We start from the raw sequence: 20,114 nt of genomic DNA, 5'->3' as shown, positions 1-20,114 counted from the left end.
CCTGGTATCTTTCTCTAACCTTCAGCAAGTGCTGTCAGTGCCTAAACCAAACCATGAAAACTTTAATAATACTATTGTTTCTGAGAGACACAGTTGTTATTCTACTCCACAGTCATTCTATTCCTTCAAAATGCCAAAGGCGTGTGGAGCTGTTAAAACACTACAACACTGATACACACATACCTAGAAATATTCATAGGAAACATATTTTTGGTTCAGAAGCCAATAATACACATCTGTAGCTTGCAAGAATATACACTGGCAGCATTTTATTCCGGTGACTGGGTTGCAAAAACAACTGATGCACTTTTTATGCCTTATTACTCTGAAAAAGAAATTGTCTCTATTCTGGATACAAATACTGATGTATCTAATTACTGCATGTATATGAGCAATGCAACTGATTGCATGAGACGTGCTACACACAGGTAGACATTTACCATGCGCAGGTAGTTCATAAGACTGGTCCCATGTTGCCAGATCTGAGGCGATGTGCAGCTGAGTGGCTTCACTCCGATCTCCTGACTGCGGTTCAATTCCCTCACCGCCCCCACCACCACATGCACCGCGTCAAACATCAGCGCTGACGAGAGCTGTGGAAAGGGAGCAGGGAAACAAAAGAGATATGGAGAGAGGAGAGGCGCGAGTGTAGATGATTGAACAGTTAACAGAGATGGAGGGAGGGAGTCAGAGGGAATAAGAGGGGAAAAGAGAAGAGGTATGAGAAAACCAGTGGGGAGGAAACACAGATGGATACATCAATACCCATTAAATACAAGCAAAAGACTAGCTGAATCTCTTTAACTGCACCATGAATCAGTGTGAGGAATAAAGTGGCTTAATGTAACTTGGCATACAAACAAACCAATAAAAATGACTTCTGAATGTGCATGCACTTGAGTAATCATATGTCCACAGGACTCACCGCAGGGCCTGGGTATGTCAGGTCACATCCCTCCCTCCAAGAAAGGTTGAGGCTCCTGATGAACTCCAAATAGAAGGGATGTGTGGTGTTAAACATGGAGAAGCCCACAATGTTGGACTGCTCATCCACTATATCATCCAGTCTCAATAGAGGGAAGTCCTAGAGATGAAGAGGAGGGAGGAGTATTATTTGCAGAGAGAGATACAGGAAATTCAGGTGAGTGACAGTGTTGACTGTATCAAATTTTACCAAGGCGACATAAATATGTGAAAAGGGGCATTGTGATGAATAAGAAAAGAGAGGCTACACAACATGACAGTCAGTCTTTTTAAGTGTATGTGTGCTTGTGTGTGTGTGTGTGTGTGTGTGTGTGTATGTGTGTGTGTGTGTGTGTGTGTGAGTGGGTGGTTGGGAGGTACTGATTTTCAAACTTATATGTAAAGCACTTTGTGCTACATCCTCAATGTATGAAAAGTGCTATATAAATAAAGATTGATTGATTGATTGATTGATTGATGACACCATCTAATCTCTGACGGAGAAAGAGGAAAATAGATACAGACATCCCGTAAAAGACAAAAAAAAACAGTAATACTGAAAAAAAGAGAGGTTGATGGAAATGACTTCAGTGCCTTGTTTTTAACCGCAGAAACACACACAAGACGTGGCATCTTAAGATGAAGAGCACAGCACGTACAGAGGGCGGAGAGGAGAAAAAATAAAAATCAGGCGCACAGCATAAAGTGACACATTAATTCAAATGGTAGAAAGGGAGGGAGATGTATCAAAGAGGCAGATGAAAACAGCAGAAGCATGGAGAGAGTTGGCGGGTGGCAGAAGAAAAAGGGCACATCACGTCTGTCATCACCTTCACCTCAGTGCCTCAGACCTCTTCTTTATTTTTTTTGCTATCCTTTCCATATATTTCACATTTCCACATCTTTGTACAGTATGTTTGTGTCTCAGATCGTTTCCTTTTCTCTTCCACCTCCTTTTCATCCTTCATTTTTCTCTCTGTCACCTCTCTTTTATCCTTTTATCTAACACTTTCTCCGCCTTAGTGCCTTTCTCGCTCATAAAGGGACAGAAAGAGGAGGAGAGAGGACAAGTAGAAATAGACGAGTAGAGGAGAAAGGCGGCGTAGGGTGGAATTTGTATGCTCTTACCATGGTGGTAAGGATGTACTTGTAAAACGCTGATGTCATCCCCAGCTCTGACGCCTGTAGGAGAGACAAATAACGGACGGAATGAAAGTGAAAAGATGAAAAAGTAAAGTAGAGATAGGTGAGACAAAGGAAGAACAAAAGAGTAGTGGAGAAGATGAAGAGATTGATGGAGGGAGAGAGAGATTGATGGAGAGGGCAAAGGAGCAAAGGTATTGAGAGGCAGTCAGCAAAGGAGAGAAAGCAGGAGAGGAAAAAAACATGGGAGTGGAGAGGGGAGGGAGGTGGAGAAAGCATACGTTAATCACGGTTTTATATCATCAGGCCAACACCAGGACATTTAGCTGAGGGCGGACAGGCGCGCCAATGTGAAAACATCCCATATGCACTCAAACTCTGACTCGGGGGCTACAGACATTACATGTGCCATGAATGAGAACAGGCCTCTGTAACATCTGCACCACATCCAAGCAGAACCATGACTTTCTGTCAAATACTTTGTAAAGCGTGTAAGTGATTCTCCTTTAATGAGGGTTGATGCATAAACTGTCTATGACATAAAGTGTCTATGACAGGCAGTGTCAGTCCGATTCTTATGGACACATTATCAACTTAATGGAACTCAACATTTATTTGGACTCAACTATGAACTGATTACATTTTAATGACTAAAAGACAAAGTCACTGTGGCCTAATGAAACACATACAGTAATTCTTACCCATATCAAGTACTGGGCATCATATGATTTTTTTTTTCCATACAGTCACGGAAAAAATTAGTAGCCCATCAAAAGTCATCAAAAACAGTGGTTATGTAAACAAGTACTAACTCCTGTGTATCATGTGACTAAAACAGACAGAAAAGAAAACATGGAATGCCTAAAAGCACTGTTTTTGGCAGTATAATGCCATAGCTATTGATGTAAGAACTGAAGTGATTTTGGTTATTATCAAGAAAACATGAAAAATGGCTAGATATCAGCTCTTCAATTAAACTCTTATGAGCTATTTTTGTTGTTATCATTAAATTTGTCCAAACAAATGTACCTTTAGTTGTACCAGGCATTAAAACAGGGGTCAGCAACCCTGGCTCATGAGAGCCACTATCCTGCATGTTTTAGATCTATCCCTCTTCCAACACACCTGATTCAAATGATAAGCCTATCCTCAAGCTCTGCAGAAGCCTGATAACGACAGTCAGGTGTGTTGGAAGAGGGAACCATCTAAAACATGCAGGACAGTGGCTCTTGAGGACCAGGGTTGGCCACCCCTGCCTTAAAATGACCAAGAAATTGAAGAAAACATGGGGTGGACTCATAATTTTTTGCACGACTATACAAACTTTAACAATTCAAAATAAAATACATATCTTTTAGATTTTTTTGCTTTAATTTTATTGTTCTACACTCCGAGCAGTCTTGCAAGATTTAAAAAAAAAAATCACTATTTAACATATTAATTAGTCTGTCAAAGCAATACAATTAATAACATTTCTAAAAGCTATTACGATTGAGATTAGTCCTGCAGTATAGGAATAAGGAATTAAACAATACCGGGTATATTTAGTGGCAGGATGTTGATATGGAATTTTTAATGAGCAGATGTTGACTGATAAACACCCAGTAGACTGAAAGTACTGTCTAACAGAGGAGACATTTACTGGAATGAGTTTGTGAGAACAGATTACTCAATACAAGACATTGATCAACCCAGCTCTGACTGCACCTCCCAGTGTACAAAGCTCATATACTATAAATAAATGACAAAACTCATTAGTAGGCAGACAGAAGATGGAGAGTCTCTCCATAGTTGACCAAATAGTTTTAATATATCTATAACATAATAAAACATAGCAAATGATGCATGTATGACACATTCCTAAAGGAAACAGAAGGAGATAGTTTGAGGAAACAGTCATCTGTCACTTTGTTCTGTAGAATTCACAGGTCGAGGAGAGAGCCCAGAGACCTTTGCTCTAACCTCACAACAGCTCAGAATGGTTAAAGCCAAACAGATCGTATCTACGCAGTTCAGTCAGTGCCATAAAGGTATTAAAGTTCAATACCCAGCCTTACACACAACTCAATTCATACAATACTTATGACAAAATGTCATACAAATGTGTAATATGATAAAATGATGAAGTGATGACATTTTATATCCAAAAGGTCAAACGTCATCCTCCCAGTTCTCCAATGTTCTCTTAAATCATGTGTTCAGACCGTTATTCAGCACCATATACTCGTCTGTAAAAATAGTCTCTAGGTGAAGTCATGTCATGAACACGTGCCAATACACAGACAAGTTCCATTTCTCCCAAAAAATAGTCTGGTTCACAGGAAGTCATTTGAAATAAGCCTCCCACTGGGGGGTTATTTAAGTGGACATACTCCTCCCTTCCAGTATCTGCCTGCTAAAGATGAACAAAAAGGACAGACTACTATTCAGTCCAGTCAGGTCTTTGATCATTTCCATGTCTTATGTATCAGCCTCTGAGTTCCTACACCCCCAACCCACCTCTGGGACCACTGAACACATCCCCTTCCAACCCTCTGACACTCTAATGACACTGTGGTGACATCTATTTCCAATCATTTGGATTAAAAATTCCATATCCACCCTTCAATCACCTTTACAAATGTCTGTATAATTTCTTCCATAGACCTGGGGTCGTTTCCTTCTGAGACTCACACTAACCCACCATTAACCTGGTATATTTCAAAATGATAAACAATAAATACAACATCCACTACAAATTACAGACTCTGGATGGGAAAAACAAAGCTAGTGTAGCAACTATACAATAGAAAAGGAAAGTATTTACAAACAATTTATTTTTATATTTACATTATTAAGATGTTTCCTTTTGCTTGCATTTAGTTATCTTAGTGCAACAGCTCGCTTGCACATAGTTGAGCAAAACAAGGTCTCATTGAATATAATCTAGCAGACACCTTGTTAGGCATTGGTCATGGTCTTCTCTCTATGTGATGAAGGCATCAGTCTAAAAACAAACCAAAAAATAAACCCCATATCTTTTATTCATGTCCTCACTGAAGTCTTAAAACATGGATGTAAACTGGTATACAGAGACACACAATTACATGCACAGTAATTCTATTATTTTATTTGTGATGGCCTTTGCTGTTCCGTCATGACTTATCCCAACTAGGAAAGTAGATAAAACAGGCATTGCAGATGGTCCTGAGTGATAGTATTCTGTATTTATGGTTAACTACACATCCTGCTCATACGCTGATGGCTGTGAAACATGTATTGATGTTTTAGGACTGACCTTCTTGAGAATGAGATAGGAGACAGAAGCATTGGCATCAATAATGATGGTGGCCACTTTGTCATCACGGATCTCCTTCAGCAGCGGCGTAGGGTCCAGGTCATCATCCAGCATCCTGATTGACAGGGTCTCCCGGGAGATGAGAAAGCGGCGGACCAGTTCTTCCAGTCTCAACAGGCCTGGAGCAGAGCCAAAGCAGAGCAGAGCCTCATATCACTGTCTGTATCAGTAGATAACACTGTTAGAAAATGTTCACAATGTAAAGCCCTGAAAACCTTTTTTCTTCAATAACTGTATTTATGTCATGTTGCCAAGCATGATCAACAGTTTGGCTAAATGTATAAGGAATGAAAAACACTTTATCTGGAGTATAGAGTTTGTGTCTGCACTTATGTCTTTTTATGGACTTCATCAAGGCTGTTGTCTCTAAATCTCCTGTAGTTGTCTGTTAGCAGGTTAACAACCATACTTGACATATTCTACTTTAATGGACTCTGGAAAGAGGCCAGATTCTGGATTAGATTTTTTGAAACTATTTACAGTTTTATTGAGTTAACAGGAAACACTGTAACACCGCTTCATTAAGTCTCTTCTCACCTCCAGGGTCCAGAAATAGATATCATAAGACATAGTGTAATGACAGAAAACAGGTGAAATATAAAATAAGTAAAAGTCTGATATAGTCAGTCTTGCAGATTCTTGGTTATTCTTCAAAACAAGATCTAAACAAAATCTTGTTTTTAAAAAATCGTCAGTCTTTACATGAGTCCAAAAAGACATAAAAGCATTGTGTTTACAGTGTAATTTCTGGAAACACAGACTCAAAAAATGCTGTCTCAGTCATTGCATTTATTTTCTTTCAAATCTGGAGAATATCTCAGAATATTTCAGGAGGTGGTGATCAAACCCATCACAGAAAATGTTTATACTGACACATCTGAGGTCTGTCCAAAAACAAACATAAAGCAGAGGTCAGGGGATTACCGAACCAAACCCACTACTCAAGGTCTTTGACTTATACTAGGAGTGTACTAGTTCTTATTTTTGTATTACATTTCCAAAATAAATTACCTTTCATCAGCTGAATTCAAAGATGATATTACCTATGTACAATTTTATCTTTATTCTTGAATCTTTTACATATTTTGGACCATAATGTTTAGCCATTTCCTCACTGTAAAGCTTTTTTTTCCAGATCGCTTTGCCATAACATTTTCAGTTTAATGATTCATCAGTTATGAAAAGTTTATTATTTATTACCTTGCCCCCCAAAGGGGAGGCAAGTGGTATTGTTTTTGGTTCAGTTTGTTTGTTTGTTAACACTCTAGCAGCAAACTATTGATTGAATTCATACCAAATTGGGTTTATACATTGCCAGTGACCCAGAAAAGATGTGGTTACATTTTGGGGAAAAATAGTTCAAAGTTCACAATTTTTATGATCTTCTTTTTATTATTTCTCCCATTTACTTATAATGGGCAAAATTTCACGTGTATAAAAACATCAATTTTGTTTCAATTTACTTAAAACTTGGCACATATATAGAGGCAATTGATATGCTGACATCACCTCATGCATAGACATGATGACATCAGCTGGATCAATGCCAAAATAAGCTACAATATGTGCAAGGGGCAGGGTTTGTTGTGCCTGGCACCACTTGTTTTATGTAAAGTTAGTGCCATATTATTATTTTAGTATATTCATGTCCAAGATTTTCTGTTGATTTTCCACTGACTATTTTCTAATTTGTCAATTTTTTTTGCCCCACAAAACTGAACCGACAAGTCTACGTCAATGTAAGTATATTTACACAAAAAAGAAATGAGTCATTTTAATTAAAGACTACAACGCTACACATTTACAAAACTGTTTTCATTTTGCAGAAGGAACCATCAGTGTATGTTACAGCGTAGGTCACATTCATTTACACCCAAACAGATTTCCTCTCAGTTCATTTTTTCCACTTCTCATACAGACACCTTGAGGAAGGAAAGTGTACACATAAAACATGAGTTAGATATACATTCATTAGATGTTTTTTTAGTCCCTAGCTGTACACTAGATAAGCGGTTTCACTGCCATTGCTTTCGAATGCACTGTGAGACAGCAAACACCCGACAAGTGCACGCCACATTCTAAAATTAAAGAGCTGCGATTCAGTGCCAATGAGTCTGATTCACCAGAGCATTTGTACAAATTATCTTTGTCTAACATTACACCATTCCCAAGTATGGTTTACATATTCAACTAAATCATGCCTAAACAGACATAAACAGTGACATTTTCCTTCAGTAGAATAGTAAATGCATGTGTGTCCAACATCTAGTCTTTCAATGATTTCTTTGTTCTTTGTGATTATATGTACTGAGAGTAATATAATGTGTTCAAAGGCTTAAAAAATGTAAAATGAAACTTCAGAAATGTATATTTAAGGATTTCCCAATAATCTAACTGTAAGATGGACAGAGAGCGGAGCAGAGCTGCGTGAGCAGACAGATTGAAATACAGTACTTGAGACAATTTGCCCACTCCAATAGAATTCCTCTTGAAAATGAGTATAACCAATGGCAGTCAAGACTCACTTGACATCGTGCATGGAATAAGGCTTTACTAGAAAGTCTACCCTGCTGCTCCCTAATTGTAATTCCATAGTAAAGCACCCCTAGCTATGTAAATAAGTGTTGGGGGCAGGCATCTGGGGGATGGAGGGGAGGGAGGACAGGAGGAGGTAGTGCACAGAGCCCTTCAGCAGGAGAAAGCCTCTGTAAGCAGTGGGGTAATCACTGAACCAGGCCAAAACTTTAATTAGTTTGAGGAAGGAGGGGAAAAATCAATGCACTTTACAGCTTCCTCTCCTCCCCTGACTCACTCTTCTTCTTCCACGTATTCTCTTTAACACATAAGCCCTAACCTCTCTATCTCCCTCGCCTTAGCCTTGCGCTCTGGTGGTGATGTTACCTCGCTGTCTTTATCCATCTCCTTTTTACCCTGCCGCTGTCTCCTCCTTTTTCTGCTCATCTCTCCCTCTCTCTGTCCTTAACCTCATCCATCTCATGAAAACTGCATAATGGAATTAGCCTCAGATAGCACGTTGTGACCCAGGCATGGCAAGAAAAGGATAAGTCGGAAATGACCCAAAATCTGACTCATTCTCATCTAACAGAATATCTAAAGGCTGCTACTTGCAATTCATAAACAGGGAAAATGAATTAGACAGTTGCCTCAGACATGTTGTTGCAAAAATGACCAGTCTGGAAATATGTTTCTTAATTAGGATGCACACAGAGCGTGTGACTTTGCACACTGCTCGCCTCCACTGACACAAAAGAGAGAAAGTGTACTTCATTTGAACACACCACGCTACACTGGGGTAAACAAGATGAATAAAACAAGTGGACTGGTGGTAAACATTGTCTGATGTTGAACCTCTGCAGCAGCACAGTAGAGCCGCACACACAAAAATCAATCAAGAACCCCCTAAACCCCCTGACACATACAGTACACCCAGGAACTAAGATTATACACTCACACAAACCTGCATGCATAAACCAGCCCTCAAACACACGCACATGTAAGGACAAAGTGAACCAAGTACACATGAAAAAATATCAAGCACACACACATAACGTGCCACACACACACCCACACAGCCGTTCCGAGTGTGGAACAAGCCTGTTGAGTGGCAGTTAGCACCTATTCTGCAGCCATGGCAACCAGCTCCATGGCGATAGATAGCGCAGCCAAGTGGGTCAGAGTCTGTGAGTGCGATAACCTTGTAAAGATCACCTTCAAGCCAAATATATTACACACACACACCCCTCACTCGCTCCACCAGTAAAACTGCATTTTTTGGCCCGGATGGGAAGTATCAGGATATCTGTTGCCTCTAATTTTTATGAGAAAAAGCCTTGTGAAGGACGAGGCTCTTATCTCCCACATTCAACTGATGATCAAAACTGCAAAAGATGTCTGATGCCATTTCAAAGCTCTTCCAGTTCAATGAAAATGACAAGTCCACAAGGAGTTGCGCTTACTTTCAGGAAACAACGGGAAAGCTCGCTAACTGCTGGGAAGATAATGAAAGCATTTCAATGATTTAATCAATTTTTCATAATGTCACAGCTTTTTGTGTGTCAGAATCTACCCTTTTCACACTGCCATGAGAAGTGCTCACACACGTCAGTGGTCTCACTTATTCTTAATATAATCGTGCTTCAGTTCTTGTATATTTCTGTTTGACGAGTGTGTGCAGGCAACACACATAGCCAGTACAGTATTCAATGGAATAATTAGGATTTGACTATTCAGTGTAGTATAGTGTATTTTGTCATTTATTTAGGACTCTGTATGAAGAGTGTAGCCATCATTTGACCAAGCTTTTTAAATCCTTTGAGTCTTGATAGGGGAGTGCATAATAAATCAATAATGCACTCTTTCAAAATGAAAATAAAGAAGGCTAGTGACTAAGCCCTGAATCCCCTGTGAAGTTAAAGCGCTCTGAATGCCTGGCAAGTTAAGCCAAATATCCCCTAAGTTCTTCTACTACAGGAAAGCATTTCAAATACGAATATTTATTAAATTGGTTTGGCCTAACAACTCTCTGAGGTGGATAAGAGACAGTGTGCTAGAGCATGAGTAATAGGATGGCTGCAGCGTGAGCTATGTACTGAACTTTGACAATAGACAGAACTTTATGACCAGACTGTCAAAATGAGTGTCCAACAGCGCAAAATAGTCATATCCGCCCAAGCAGTGTGAGTGTGCCAACACGCCCACAGAGGCATCTGCACATACACATGCACAGTAGGTGTTTGCAAGGACACAACTGATGCATTCTATGTAATCATACATAATGTACTGTCTGAAAATACAACAGGCTGTGTGTGTACTCACACTCAGCCTTGGCACAGACGAGGCTGGCTGATGGGTAACTGAATGAGCGCAAGATCGCTCCTATGGCCAGGCTCAGGTCCTCGTTGCTGGGGTACAGAGTAACAGAGGCAAAGCGCAGGTAGGGCAGGCGGGGAGTTTCCTCCGGACCGATCTTTACATGAGGGATCTGTGGAGTGGGAAAGGAGACAAAGAAGAGGAGAAGGAGAAAGTGGAATGATTACCTCCCTCTCAGATGTACACAACAGGAAAAACTAAATAAGATCCATTAGAGAGGCTACAGTGTGAAAAAAGAGATAAGAAAAATGGCTGAGGCAGAGAACACAGAGACCTGAGGATAAAAGACTACAGGGAAAAAGCAGAAAACACTAGAAGAGAGGATGATGATTAATTATAGGAGAAGAAATTCAACAGGCAAGGAACCACAGATACAAACGGTAATTCAGACAGAGCAGTACATACATGTATGTTTATGTGCAGTCATTTGTACACACTTGTGAGTCTATGTGTTTTCTTTTTACACACTCACCTCCTTCTCTCCACATATATGACTGACAGTAGAGCCAGAGGCGGGGCTGGAGGCGGGACCTATCACAGAAACGACGCCTTTGGGTAGAATCTGACACACTGAAAGGGAAAAAGGGGAATAAACACTGAATGTAGACATGTACACACACACCTTTCCTCTACTTTATGTTGATGCAAGTACAGAGGTGGCATACAGTAGGGGCTGCAGTCTGGGAGAAGTGTCGAAATTTTATAATGCTGCACAACTCACAGGATACATTAAGATTTCACTTAAACCACTGATTCCATTGTAGAGGAGAAATCTGTCTCATTATGAACTGATTTATTTTGCGATAAACACTCCAAGGACTACAGCAGGGCAGCCCACGGGTTGCCTACTGCTATTATTTACTTGTTTAGACAGTCAAGAATATTAATGGATTTTTTTACACATTCTGCTATAATTATATCTCTGGCATCAGAACAATGCCAACAGATTGGTGTTCCCTTCAATTAACACAAGTTTTAAATTCCAGTTTGCATAATAACTCAGTTCTGAAGGAGAACGCCAATGTAGGACGAACAGTTTTACATTTTTGTCTCTTACACCTCATTAACTATTCACAATATTAACATAGTAATTTCATGTATGCAGCATTTCTAAGCTCCCATATGCACTGAAACAATCACTTTTAAAGACTTTAAAGTGATGGAAAATATGTTACTTGTAGCACATGTATGTGTGATTGACAATAAATGGGAAAAGAGCAGCCTTTTTTCCACTGTCTCTCTTATAAAAGACTACATGAGCAGAGTGCAGTTACTGTTACTGATCAATACCCATAGCAGACTCACACATCCACCTGACAAAGACAATTAGAAAACACTAGGAAATGCTTAAAATGTAGCATCTACTTATCAATACTAAGGGGCCAAAGCCTTTAGCATATTAAAAAAAACTTAAAAGATGTTTTTCTACTGTGCTGTGTCTTTCAAGTCAGTTCTTTGTTAATGATCGTGTTTTCTGCCGATCCACGTGTGAAATGATTCTCTCAATCACAGGAGATAAAGGTTTGGTAACTGGACTGCCTTATTTTAATAATCATTAAGCTCCACTTCGGCTTGAATATTTGGACGGGATTTTAATTCATCCCAATTAGTCTTCCTCAGTCCCAGCCACTGTCCTTGTGTGTACGGCTACAGTATGTCTATGTGTGCAACTGTGCATTCATGTCTGTAGTGGGAAATATGCTGTAAATGTGTGTGTGGGCATGATTTGAGTGTGTGTGCACGTGCACAAGCGATCGGGGAGTGCACGCATGCATTGAAACAGCAGTAGCTGTAAGATGATGAGCTCTCTGATCCAGAGACCGAAAAATGCTGCGAGCAAACAAGCCTGTCAGAGTCTCCTGCCCATCGGTCAAGGACAGGCACACACAGACACACAAATCCACAACTCAAACACACACCCATGTACACAACCCTTCTCAAGTGCACATAGACATTTTGCCAGTAGCTTGTGGCAGGGTCAGTGACCTATTAGAATAAGACCAGGGAATCTCTGTTTTCTCAGCGGCTGGATTCAGCAGCACTTTTTCTGTCTTTACAGACTCCTAACATACCGTTTTAACTCTGTCCATCATTACCAGTTTACCAGGGCAGCCTCTGTGCCATGATCCACGTTTTAACTGGCCTGTACTACTGAGCTGTATTAGTATTGATTATTTGTCTTTGACATGGTCTGCGCAGCACACAGTGCCAGCTGTTACTGGAGGGCACCAGTCCACTGTTTTTAATGAGACAGGCTTAGTGGCCCATTAATGGTCTCCAATGACGTGTAAACTAATCAGCACAAGCACTTACTGGTTTCCAGTCACAGTCAAGTGGTGCTGTTTCTTCACTCCTGTCATCTTCAGAGGCTTTTGCTCATAAAGGAACAGCTTTTAAGAAAATGTAATTATCTAAAAAGTGTTTCACAATAACACCACCATAATCAGTAGATTTCACTGAATGAATGTAATTGTAATTAATTACAATTACTGAGCTGAAAATGTTGGTGATTATAAAGGACAATCCTTATGCATTTTATTTTGTTGCTTTGAGTCTGAGTCTTCAGTCTTTCTATGTAGGGCGACCTTCTTTTGGTGTATTTCTGGACAAAATAAAGTGTTTAAGAAAACACTTTAGTGAAACACTATCAAGGATGGGATGATTTCAGAAGCTCTACATCTATACACATGTGCTAAAATCGGATTCTTGTTTTAATTTGCACTACATCTCATTTGACAGCCAATTCAGGGCTCACTGTTATAAGCCTGTGTTGCTCAAACTTTGGGTCAGGATCCATAATAGGCTGTGAAGCTGTTTTTATTACAAAGTTAAATTTAAATCAATAATGTAATACATGCATTAATTTTCCAAATTAATACTGAAGAAAAGTGTTTGGTAGTAGAGTCTATACATGTTAACTTCCACAAAGCCACAAGAGAGGTGTTACATGTAAAAGGCAAAACAAGGTAAAAATTACATTAACAAGATGAAAATAAAAAATAAAATGGGCATGACAAAGATATATAAAGAAAGAGTAAAAACAGTGACAATAAAATAATAGACACAGGACTGAAATAATATAACAAGACGAAAGTGACATAAAATATAAGACAAAAAACAACATGAAAGTCTAAAAAAAATGACATAAAATATTATTTTTGACAGTGGAAGAGTCAATGATAATGCAGATCTATGACCAGTTATGACATATTTTGGAAAGCTTAGCTCATGAGGACACAAAACATTCTTCTTTTGGGTCATGAGCTGAGAAATTTTGGAAACTACTGCCCTAAGCAACCTGAGTCCTGCACTTTTATTTATTTATATTTCTTTTACTTATCATATTGATAATATCTATCTAGCACAGATTGTACAAATTGCTGCTCTGACTGTGCATTGATACTGTTTTAATATGTGTTTTTAAGTGTATATATATTTAGAGCTTTGTGTCTATATATTTTTGTAATATTGATCATTTCTTTCCTGCTACTTTTTCATACACTTGCATGGGGTAACTGTAACGCACAACAATTTCGTCTTGCTATTAACTAAGTATTCTGAATCTGAGTCTTGTATGACTTACTAAATGGGTGTTTCCATGAAACTGGTACCTAAAAACAGGACTTCAAACTAGATGTAAACTTATGAAGCACGTTTGGAAGTTGGGTCTATTTTAAAAATAAATATTTACTGCGATAAAAGAGAAACTATTTTTCAGATAAAACACATTTTTGCAGTATTTTGATATTTTCATATAAAAACCTGCATGTAACAGTAAAAAGGACACAAAAAGTATGTGCTACTATTTTTTGGAATATCTTTTTATTCTCTCACAGGTACATTTTGGGAATCGAACTAATTATGCAAGGCAGGGTGTTTCACAAAAATTACTGCTGATACAAAATCATTCATGATTTATTTGTGGTTAAATGGGCAGGTTCTGTATGTAACGCCAGTAGTCACGATGGGTTACACACAAAACCTGGAATGAGACTGCCTATTCATGAAAAACCTTCATGTCTGGATCAGAAAAACCACTAGGATCATCAAATTTAACATAGCGTCTTTATAGCAGTTTATCTTCACCTTGTGGGCACTTTTAGCAAAGTTGACTTTGGAAGGTTTGACTTGATTTTGTGTTTTGATGTATTGAAAACTTGTTTTCATTTTTATGTATGAAAACTTGTGTCTGTTTGAAACTATTTATTGTACTGCTGCCCGTCTTGGCCAGGACACTCTTGAAAAAGAGATTTTCAGTCTCAATGAGGTTTTCCAGGTTAAATAAAAGTAAATAAATGAGAACATTAATAAATAAATAATAAATAAATAAGACCATTTCAAGCAATGTTTTCTAAATCAAATGCACTGACACCTAGGTAGCTTTTCCTGTCCCAAATTTGGTCCTATTTTTGGCCCCAATATTTTTGTAAAAATTCATTAATTTTGGGACGGCTCAGCTAAAGAGTATAATTTTTTTGGCATTTATCTGAGGTCATCATTAGGTACATCCTGGGGGGAAATATGTTTAAATTTCTCTTTTATTATTGGGTCAAAAAAGCTGGCAAAGTACCAGATACCAAAACAAACCCAGTTTCAAAGAAGCACCCAAATCAAAACTTCAAACTCAAGACAAATTCAAGGGTCTCAAGACCATCAGGCCTACTGGAGGAGTAAAACGGCTTGTTCTATTAAAAGCAAGTCCTTTAATCAGCTATCATCACTAAAACAGTTTGGTATAGTTTGGCTCCAATTCATTAAAATAACCTACTTATCTGTACCTACTACACAGGTCACAAGACAAGGTACCTATATTCAAGGTTGCTGTGACGTTAACACTGCCTGACAAATTTTTAATACGTTTTACCTTCTTTTCCCAAAACATTTGTAGAAACGTAATCAAAGTAAGTAAATGTAAGTTGCATTATGTATTACATTTTTAACAGGGTTATCTGCAGCCTATTCATTTACTAAGTATCTTTTCCTACACTGCTGCAACACATGTATGTTCAATATCACGGTGACATTACCTGCACTAATAAGACACTGAATTTGGATGTTTTTATTGAACTTCACTTTCCTTAACCAGGTGTTAAATAAATTCACAGGCTGTTTTTTGGGTACACAGGCGGCACTCACTGGTGTCAGTAGTGTCATATTGGGAGTCTTTTTGTAGCTCGTAGATGTCCACCTCCACTCGGGCTCGGGCAGGACCCTCCATCACGCTATTGATGTTCTCCCTGGCCAGGGCCAGCGCCAGCCGCTCCCCTCGCCCACACACAGACTGGTCATCCAGGATTGCCGCTGGAGACGGAGAGAGACAGAGGTAGGTGAAGCAGAGGATGGAGATGGGAGGGGGCAGGGTGAGGGACACGAGTATGAAGATGCAGGGCATGCAGAAGGGAAGAACAGGTGAGGAGGAAGCGAAAGGAAAGAGGAGGTGTGGGAGGTGAAAGACTGTTTAACAGTGATTTCTGCACTCATGTGGGTGGAAAGGTGTTTGGGAAGAGGGATCACAAACACTGACTGAGGAAGAAACAAAGTAGTCTGATGTTTTTATGCTGTACCCAGAGAAAAAACACAGGAATTTAGAGTGAAGACTGCAAAAACATTAACAAGAGTGGGTGAAATGTGAGCTACATGTTTCCTTGAGAAGTTACAGTTAATGTTCCTATATACTTAATGGTTATTAATACATTGCTACCTTTTACAGTTACTTTTTACAAAACAGCAGCTTTAGTTATTTTTCAGATTACAGTTTTCAGCACCATAAATCAAAATAAATCAAATCTCCAGATGTGTTCAAATGTACAGAAGAACCAAGTGTTTCCTTTATGGGTGGAGTTAAAATGATCATCCTTAACCCATAAAGACCTAGTGCTTCTTTTGTGGTAGTTCCCAAATTATTTTTTCCTCTATATTTAGCCTTTCTTAAGCGATTTGTTACCATTTATCATAAAATAATCCTCTGTATTTAGCATTTTTCCAGTAAAAATAGGGTATTTTCCAATATTTAATAGTCTGATCATGTAGATGTTCATAAAAGCTCAGATTAAAAGTGACAGTCATTACATCAAAAACTGAGAAAACTGAAAAAAAAAACCGAAACATTTTCATCAAAATATATCATTAAATGAGCATAAAACAAGTGTCTCCATCCACTGTCATCGATCCAACTCCATGGGTTTTACTGGTGAATCAATGTTGTAGAAGATGAGGGTGTTTCCACGGTAACTACGGCACCTCTGAACATCCAAATGGGTCATATCTGATGACTATGAAAAGATGATAAACTTTACACCAATTATTTAAATGTATTGATAGGATTAGTGGACCAACGGTCATTAAACATTTTAGATCAGTAGATGATTTTGGTCGCTGCTCTATGTTTGGGTCTTTATGGGTTAAACTGAAACTCAAAAAACTTGAATTAATTTTGCAAGTGCATCATCACAAAACTGAAAACTACGCTGTTTTTCTGAGTTCATGAAAACTTTGCTTTTGAGAGACACGTGGTTCTCACAGGACAGAAAAACAAACATATGGTGCATTGCTGAGGATTAAACTACCCACAATATTTAACAGAGATCAAGCTTAAACATCAGTAAAATTCAACCTATACATTAATGAAGCATTTACATGAATCCAATGCATCATAGATGATAGTAAAACACTGACAGGAATCATTTAACTGCATGGCTTACCATTTTTATTTTTCAAAGTAAGTACATTTTGTGTATCATACTTCCATCCTTTTACACTGTATCGGTATACTGTATACTGATATGTGCTGATAAATGCTAATAACTGACATAATAAACTGCTGCACAACTGTGGAGCATTTTATCTGCGTCACCACTAAAGTCTTTAAGTTTATAAGATGTTTGTTATTTTGTCTCATCTGTATACTTGAGTCATTTCAATCAGGCCTTTCAGACAAACACTTTATAATGCTAATTTTATTTTTACCACAAAGATACAGAAAAAACTGTAAATTACACTCTATGAGAATGATCTAATGATTCATCTTGGCCCAGATAAATCATCTCAAGACGCTGAATGAGTTCAACAAAGTAAACTCTTCTCAACAGTTAAGTTGTGGGTCAACAAATAATTTTAAACAGTGAACTGAAACTATATTTGGCATCAATCTATCATTAAATAAATGCTTCTCTCTTTGGATGGCGATTTCTAGTCCCAGTTTGTAAAACTAAAGGCTATAAGAACAGCTTTGTTCCAGCTGTAATCACACTGGTAAACAAGCTGTAGAATTTATAAACACAACTGCACAAGTCCCTTTGGAGCATGTATGTTTTAATATTTTTGTTGCTATTTAATTCCAATCTTATTTAACAAGTTTTATCCTCTTAACCTTTATCTTGTATGATATTTTTTGATAGTATTTTTAGTTACTTGTTTTTGGATTGGAGCATTTTACTTTTATTGCCTGTATTTATGTGATTTGTTGATGCTATGATTTGCAAACCTACAGGGTGGGGAAGCAAAATGTACAATATTTTGAGGCAGGGATTGAAAGACAGTGTATGACCAAATAGTTTATTGAAAGTCATGAGAATTTATTTGCCACAAGAAAATTTACATAATAGAAAATGTTTTTATTCTGTGTCCTCCTTCTTTCTCAATAACTGCCTTCACACGCTTCCTGAAACTTGCGTAGGTGTTCCTCAAATATTCGGGTGACAACTTCTCCCATTCCTCTTTAATAGTATCTTCCAGACTTTCTCGTAATAGTTTTGCTCATAGTCATTCTCTTCTTTACATTAGAAACAGTCTTTATGGACACTCCAACTATTTTTGAAATCTCCTTTGGTGTGACGAGTGCATTCAGCAAATCACACACTCTTTGACGTTTGCTTTCCTGATTACTCATATGGGCAAAAGTTTCTGAAAAGGTATGGATAATAGTGTTAGGTATGATTATGACATCAATATATGTTTGGTTTCAAAACAATTGACATAATGCCTGCTGAGAAAAAACAACTAAATGGTCATTGTAAATTTTGCTTCCCCACCCTGTACTTTACCTGAACCTGAACCTAAATGTGTCTTCATTTAGTGTTTTACTGTCCACTGTGGTAAAACGCACTTTGAGACACAAAAGTACGCTGAAAACACACCATCAAAGTGTCAATTCTGACGCTTTAGATGAGGAGATGCCCGAGCACTCACCCATGCGGACTGAGGAGAGCAGAGGGGCCTGACTGAGGGAGCGTGGCGCCATGGTGACTAGCAGGAAGGAGAGGAAGTGTATTGACAGCAGCAGTGCTGGCAGAGCCGGCATCTTCTACTGCTCCTCATGGAGAATGGTCTGCTGGCTGCCTGTACCACCACCTGCAGGAGCAGAGGAGAAGAGGACAAGTTCAATACCACTGCACATACTCATTCTCTTGGCACAAGATGTCCCTCTTTAGATTGTCATTCAGCCGCTTATCTTCAGTTTATTTCCATGTAGCAGGGGAACCTGTAATTTGACAGCACTTGGCGTAACTGTTCATACTGAGCTATGATGTTTACTGTCATATCACACAGTTGGCCAAGTCCCATGCATACAGCCTGCCTGCCTTCAAATAAAATACACTACTCTCTCCTTTATTCATGTCTCCAGTGGAAAGTCTGCCATTTAGAAGTGACAGGATTCAGCCTTGAACAGATCTACAGAGGCAATTCAAAGACCAACACAGCAGCACATTCAGTCAAACACATCTACACTGCACACACACACATGTATAAACAAACACACCGATACACTGCCATATAATGGAAGCAATACACAGAAGTACAAAGAAAACTGCTTCAAAATACCAAATAAATCACATGTTTTTCGTCCACACATCGTACCTCTAACTCTAAACAGACACACAAAGAATCGAGCTCCACTGATGCTAAGCAGCACTCACCACAGTGACAAAGCCTTGCTCTGACTGACAACATGACAAGGCAATGGGAAAGGAAAGAGGGATGAAGGAAGGGATGAGGCAAGAAGAAAGGAGAATTTTGTGACAGACATACAGCAGAGTGGAGAGACGGGTGGAGGTGGGGGGGGGGTTGATGACCTGAGAATGTTTCAATCGACTGGTTCATGAGTCTGAGCTCTAGACAGGTCTGACAGCTAAAGGAGTCAGTTTGTGACTTTCTATTGACCCTAGCTACTCTAAACAGGGAGATGCGAAGGTGATAGAAGACTGACCTTTGACCCTGACAAGTGCATGCAGGGGTTGATATAAGTTGCTGTGGTGTGATTTTGCATTTTCTTGCGCATACATCAAAGAAAGGTATGCGGATCATGAGGACTGTCGGTCACCATGTCGAACCAACGTCCCTCCCAGTTCCTTTTTTTAAGCCTTTTTTCTTTGAGATCTTAATGTTACCTTTTTTCACTCTTCTCACCTTTCTAGCACTTGTTTGTCTTTGAAGTTAAAGCACATCAAGGGAAAAAAATGGACACCCTAAGCTTTGAAACGCTCCTTGTGGCTCATAAACCAGCCCTACTTCCTCTTTTCTTCTTTTTGTCCTTCTCTATTTGCAATTGCGGACCTGTCTTTCTTTTCCTCTGACTTGACGCGCCTCTCATTCCCAGGTTTGTTGTGTCAAAGGGTGGGCAAATGTATATGTGTGTGTGTGTGTGTGTGTGTGTGTGTGTGTGCGTGTGTGTGTACATGCTTGCGCGGATGTGTGTGTGTATATGTGTGTGTGTGTGTGTACATGCTTGCGTGGATGTGTGTGTGTGTGTGTGTGTGTATGTGTGTGTGTGTGTACATGCTTG

General features: G+C 38.9%; 1 protein-coding gene across 2 annotated transcripts in view; it reads right to left on the bottom strand.

Annotated features, from left to right (window-relative positions):
- Positions 1-20,114, bottom strand: part of grik5 (glutamate receptor, ionotropic, kainate 5) — a 95,955-nt gene that overhangs the window by 23,923 nt on the left and 51,918 nt on the right. For both annotated transcript variants that reach the window (XM_030158749.1, XM_030158750.1), the window contains exons 4-11: positions 18,521-18,682; positions 15,470-15,634; positions 10,806-10,903; positions 10,280-10,445; positions 5,384-5,562; positions 2,092-2,145; positions 926-1,084; positions 441-593 (exon numbers count right to left, since the gene is read on the bottom strand). In XM_030158749.1, coding sequence (XP_030014609.1) covers positions 441-593; positions 926-1,084; positions 2,092-2,145; positions 5,384-5,562; positions 10,280-10,445; positions 10,806-10,903; positions 15,470-15,634; positions 18,521-18,632 — 1,086 coding nt within the window. In that variant the 5' untranslated portion in view covers positions 18,633-18,682. The remainder of the gene's footprint in view (positions 1-440; positions 594-925; positions 1,085-2,091; positions 2,146-5,383; positions 5,563-10,279; positions 10,446-10,805; positions 10,904-15,469; positions 15,635-18,520; positions 18,683-20,114) is intronic.

Source organism: Sphaeramia orbicularis, chromosome 16 (genome assembly GCF_902148855.1).
Source record: "Sphaeramia orbicularis chromosome 16, fSphaOr1.1, whole genome shotgun sequence".
Lineage (NCBI taxonomy): Eukaryota > Metazoa > Chordata > Actinopteri > Kurtiformes > Apogonidae > Sphaeramia > Sphaeramia orbicularis.
This window is presented reverse-complemented; position numbering and strand designations above follow the sequence as displayed.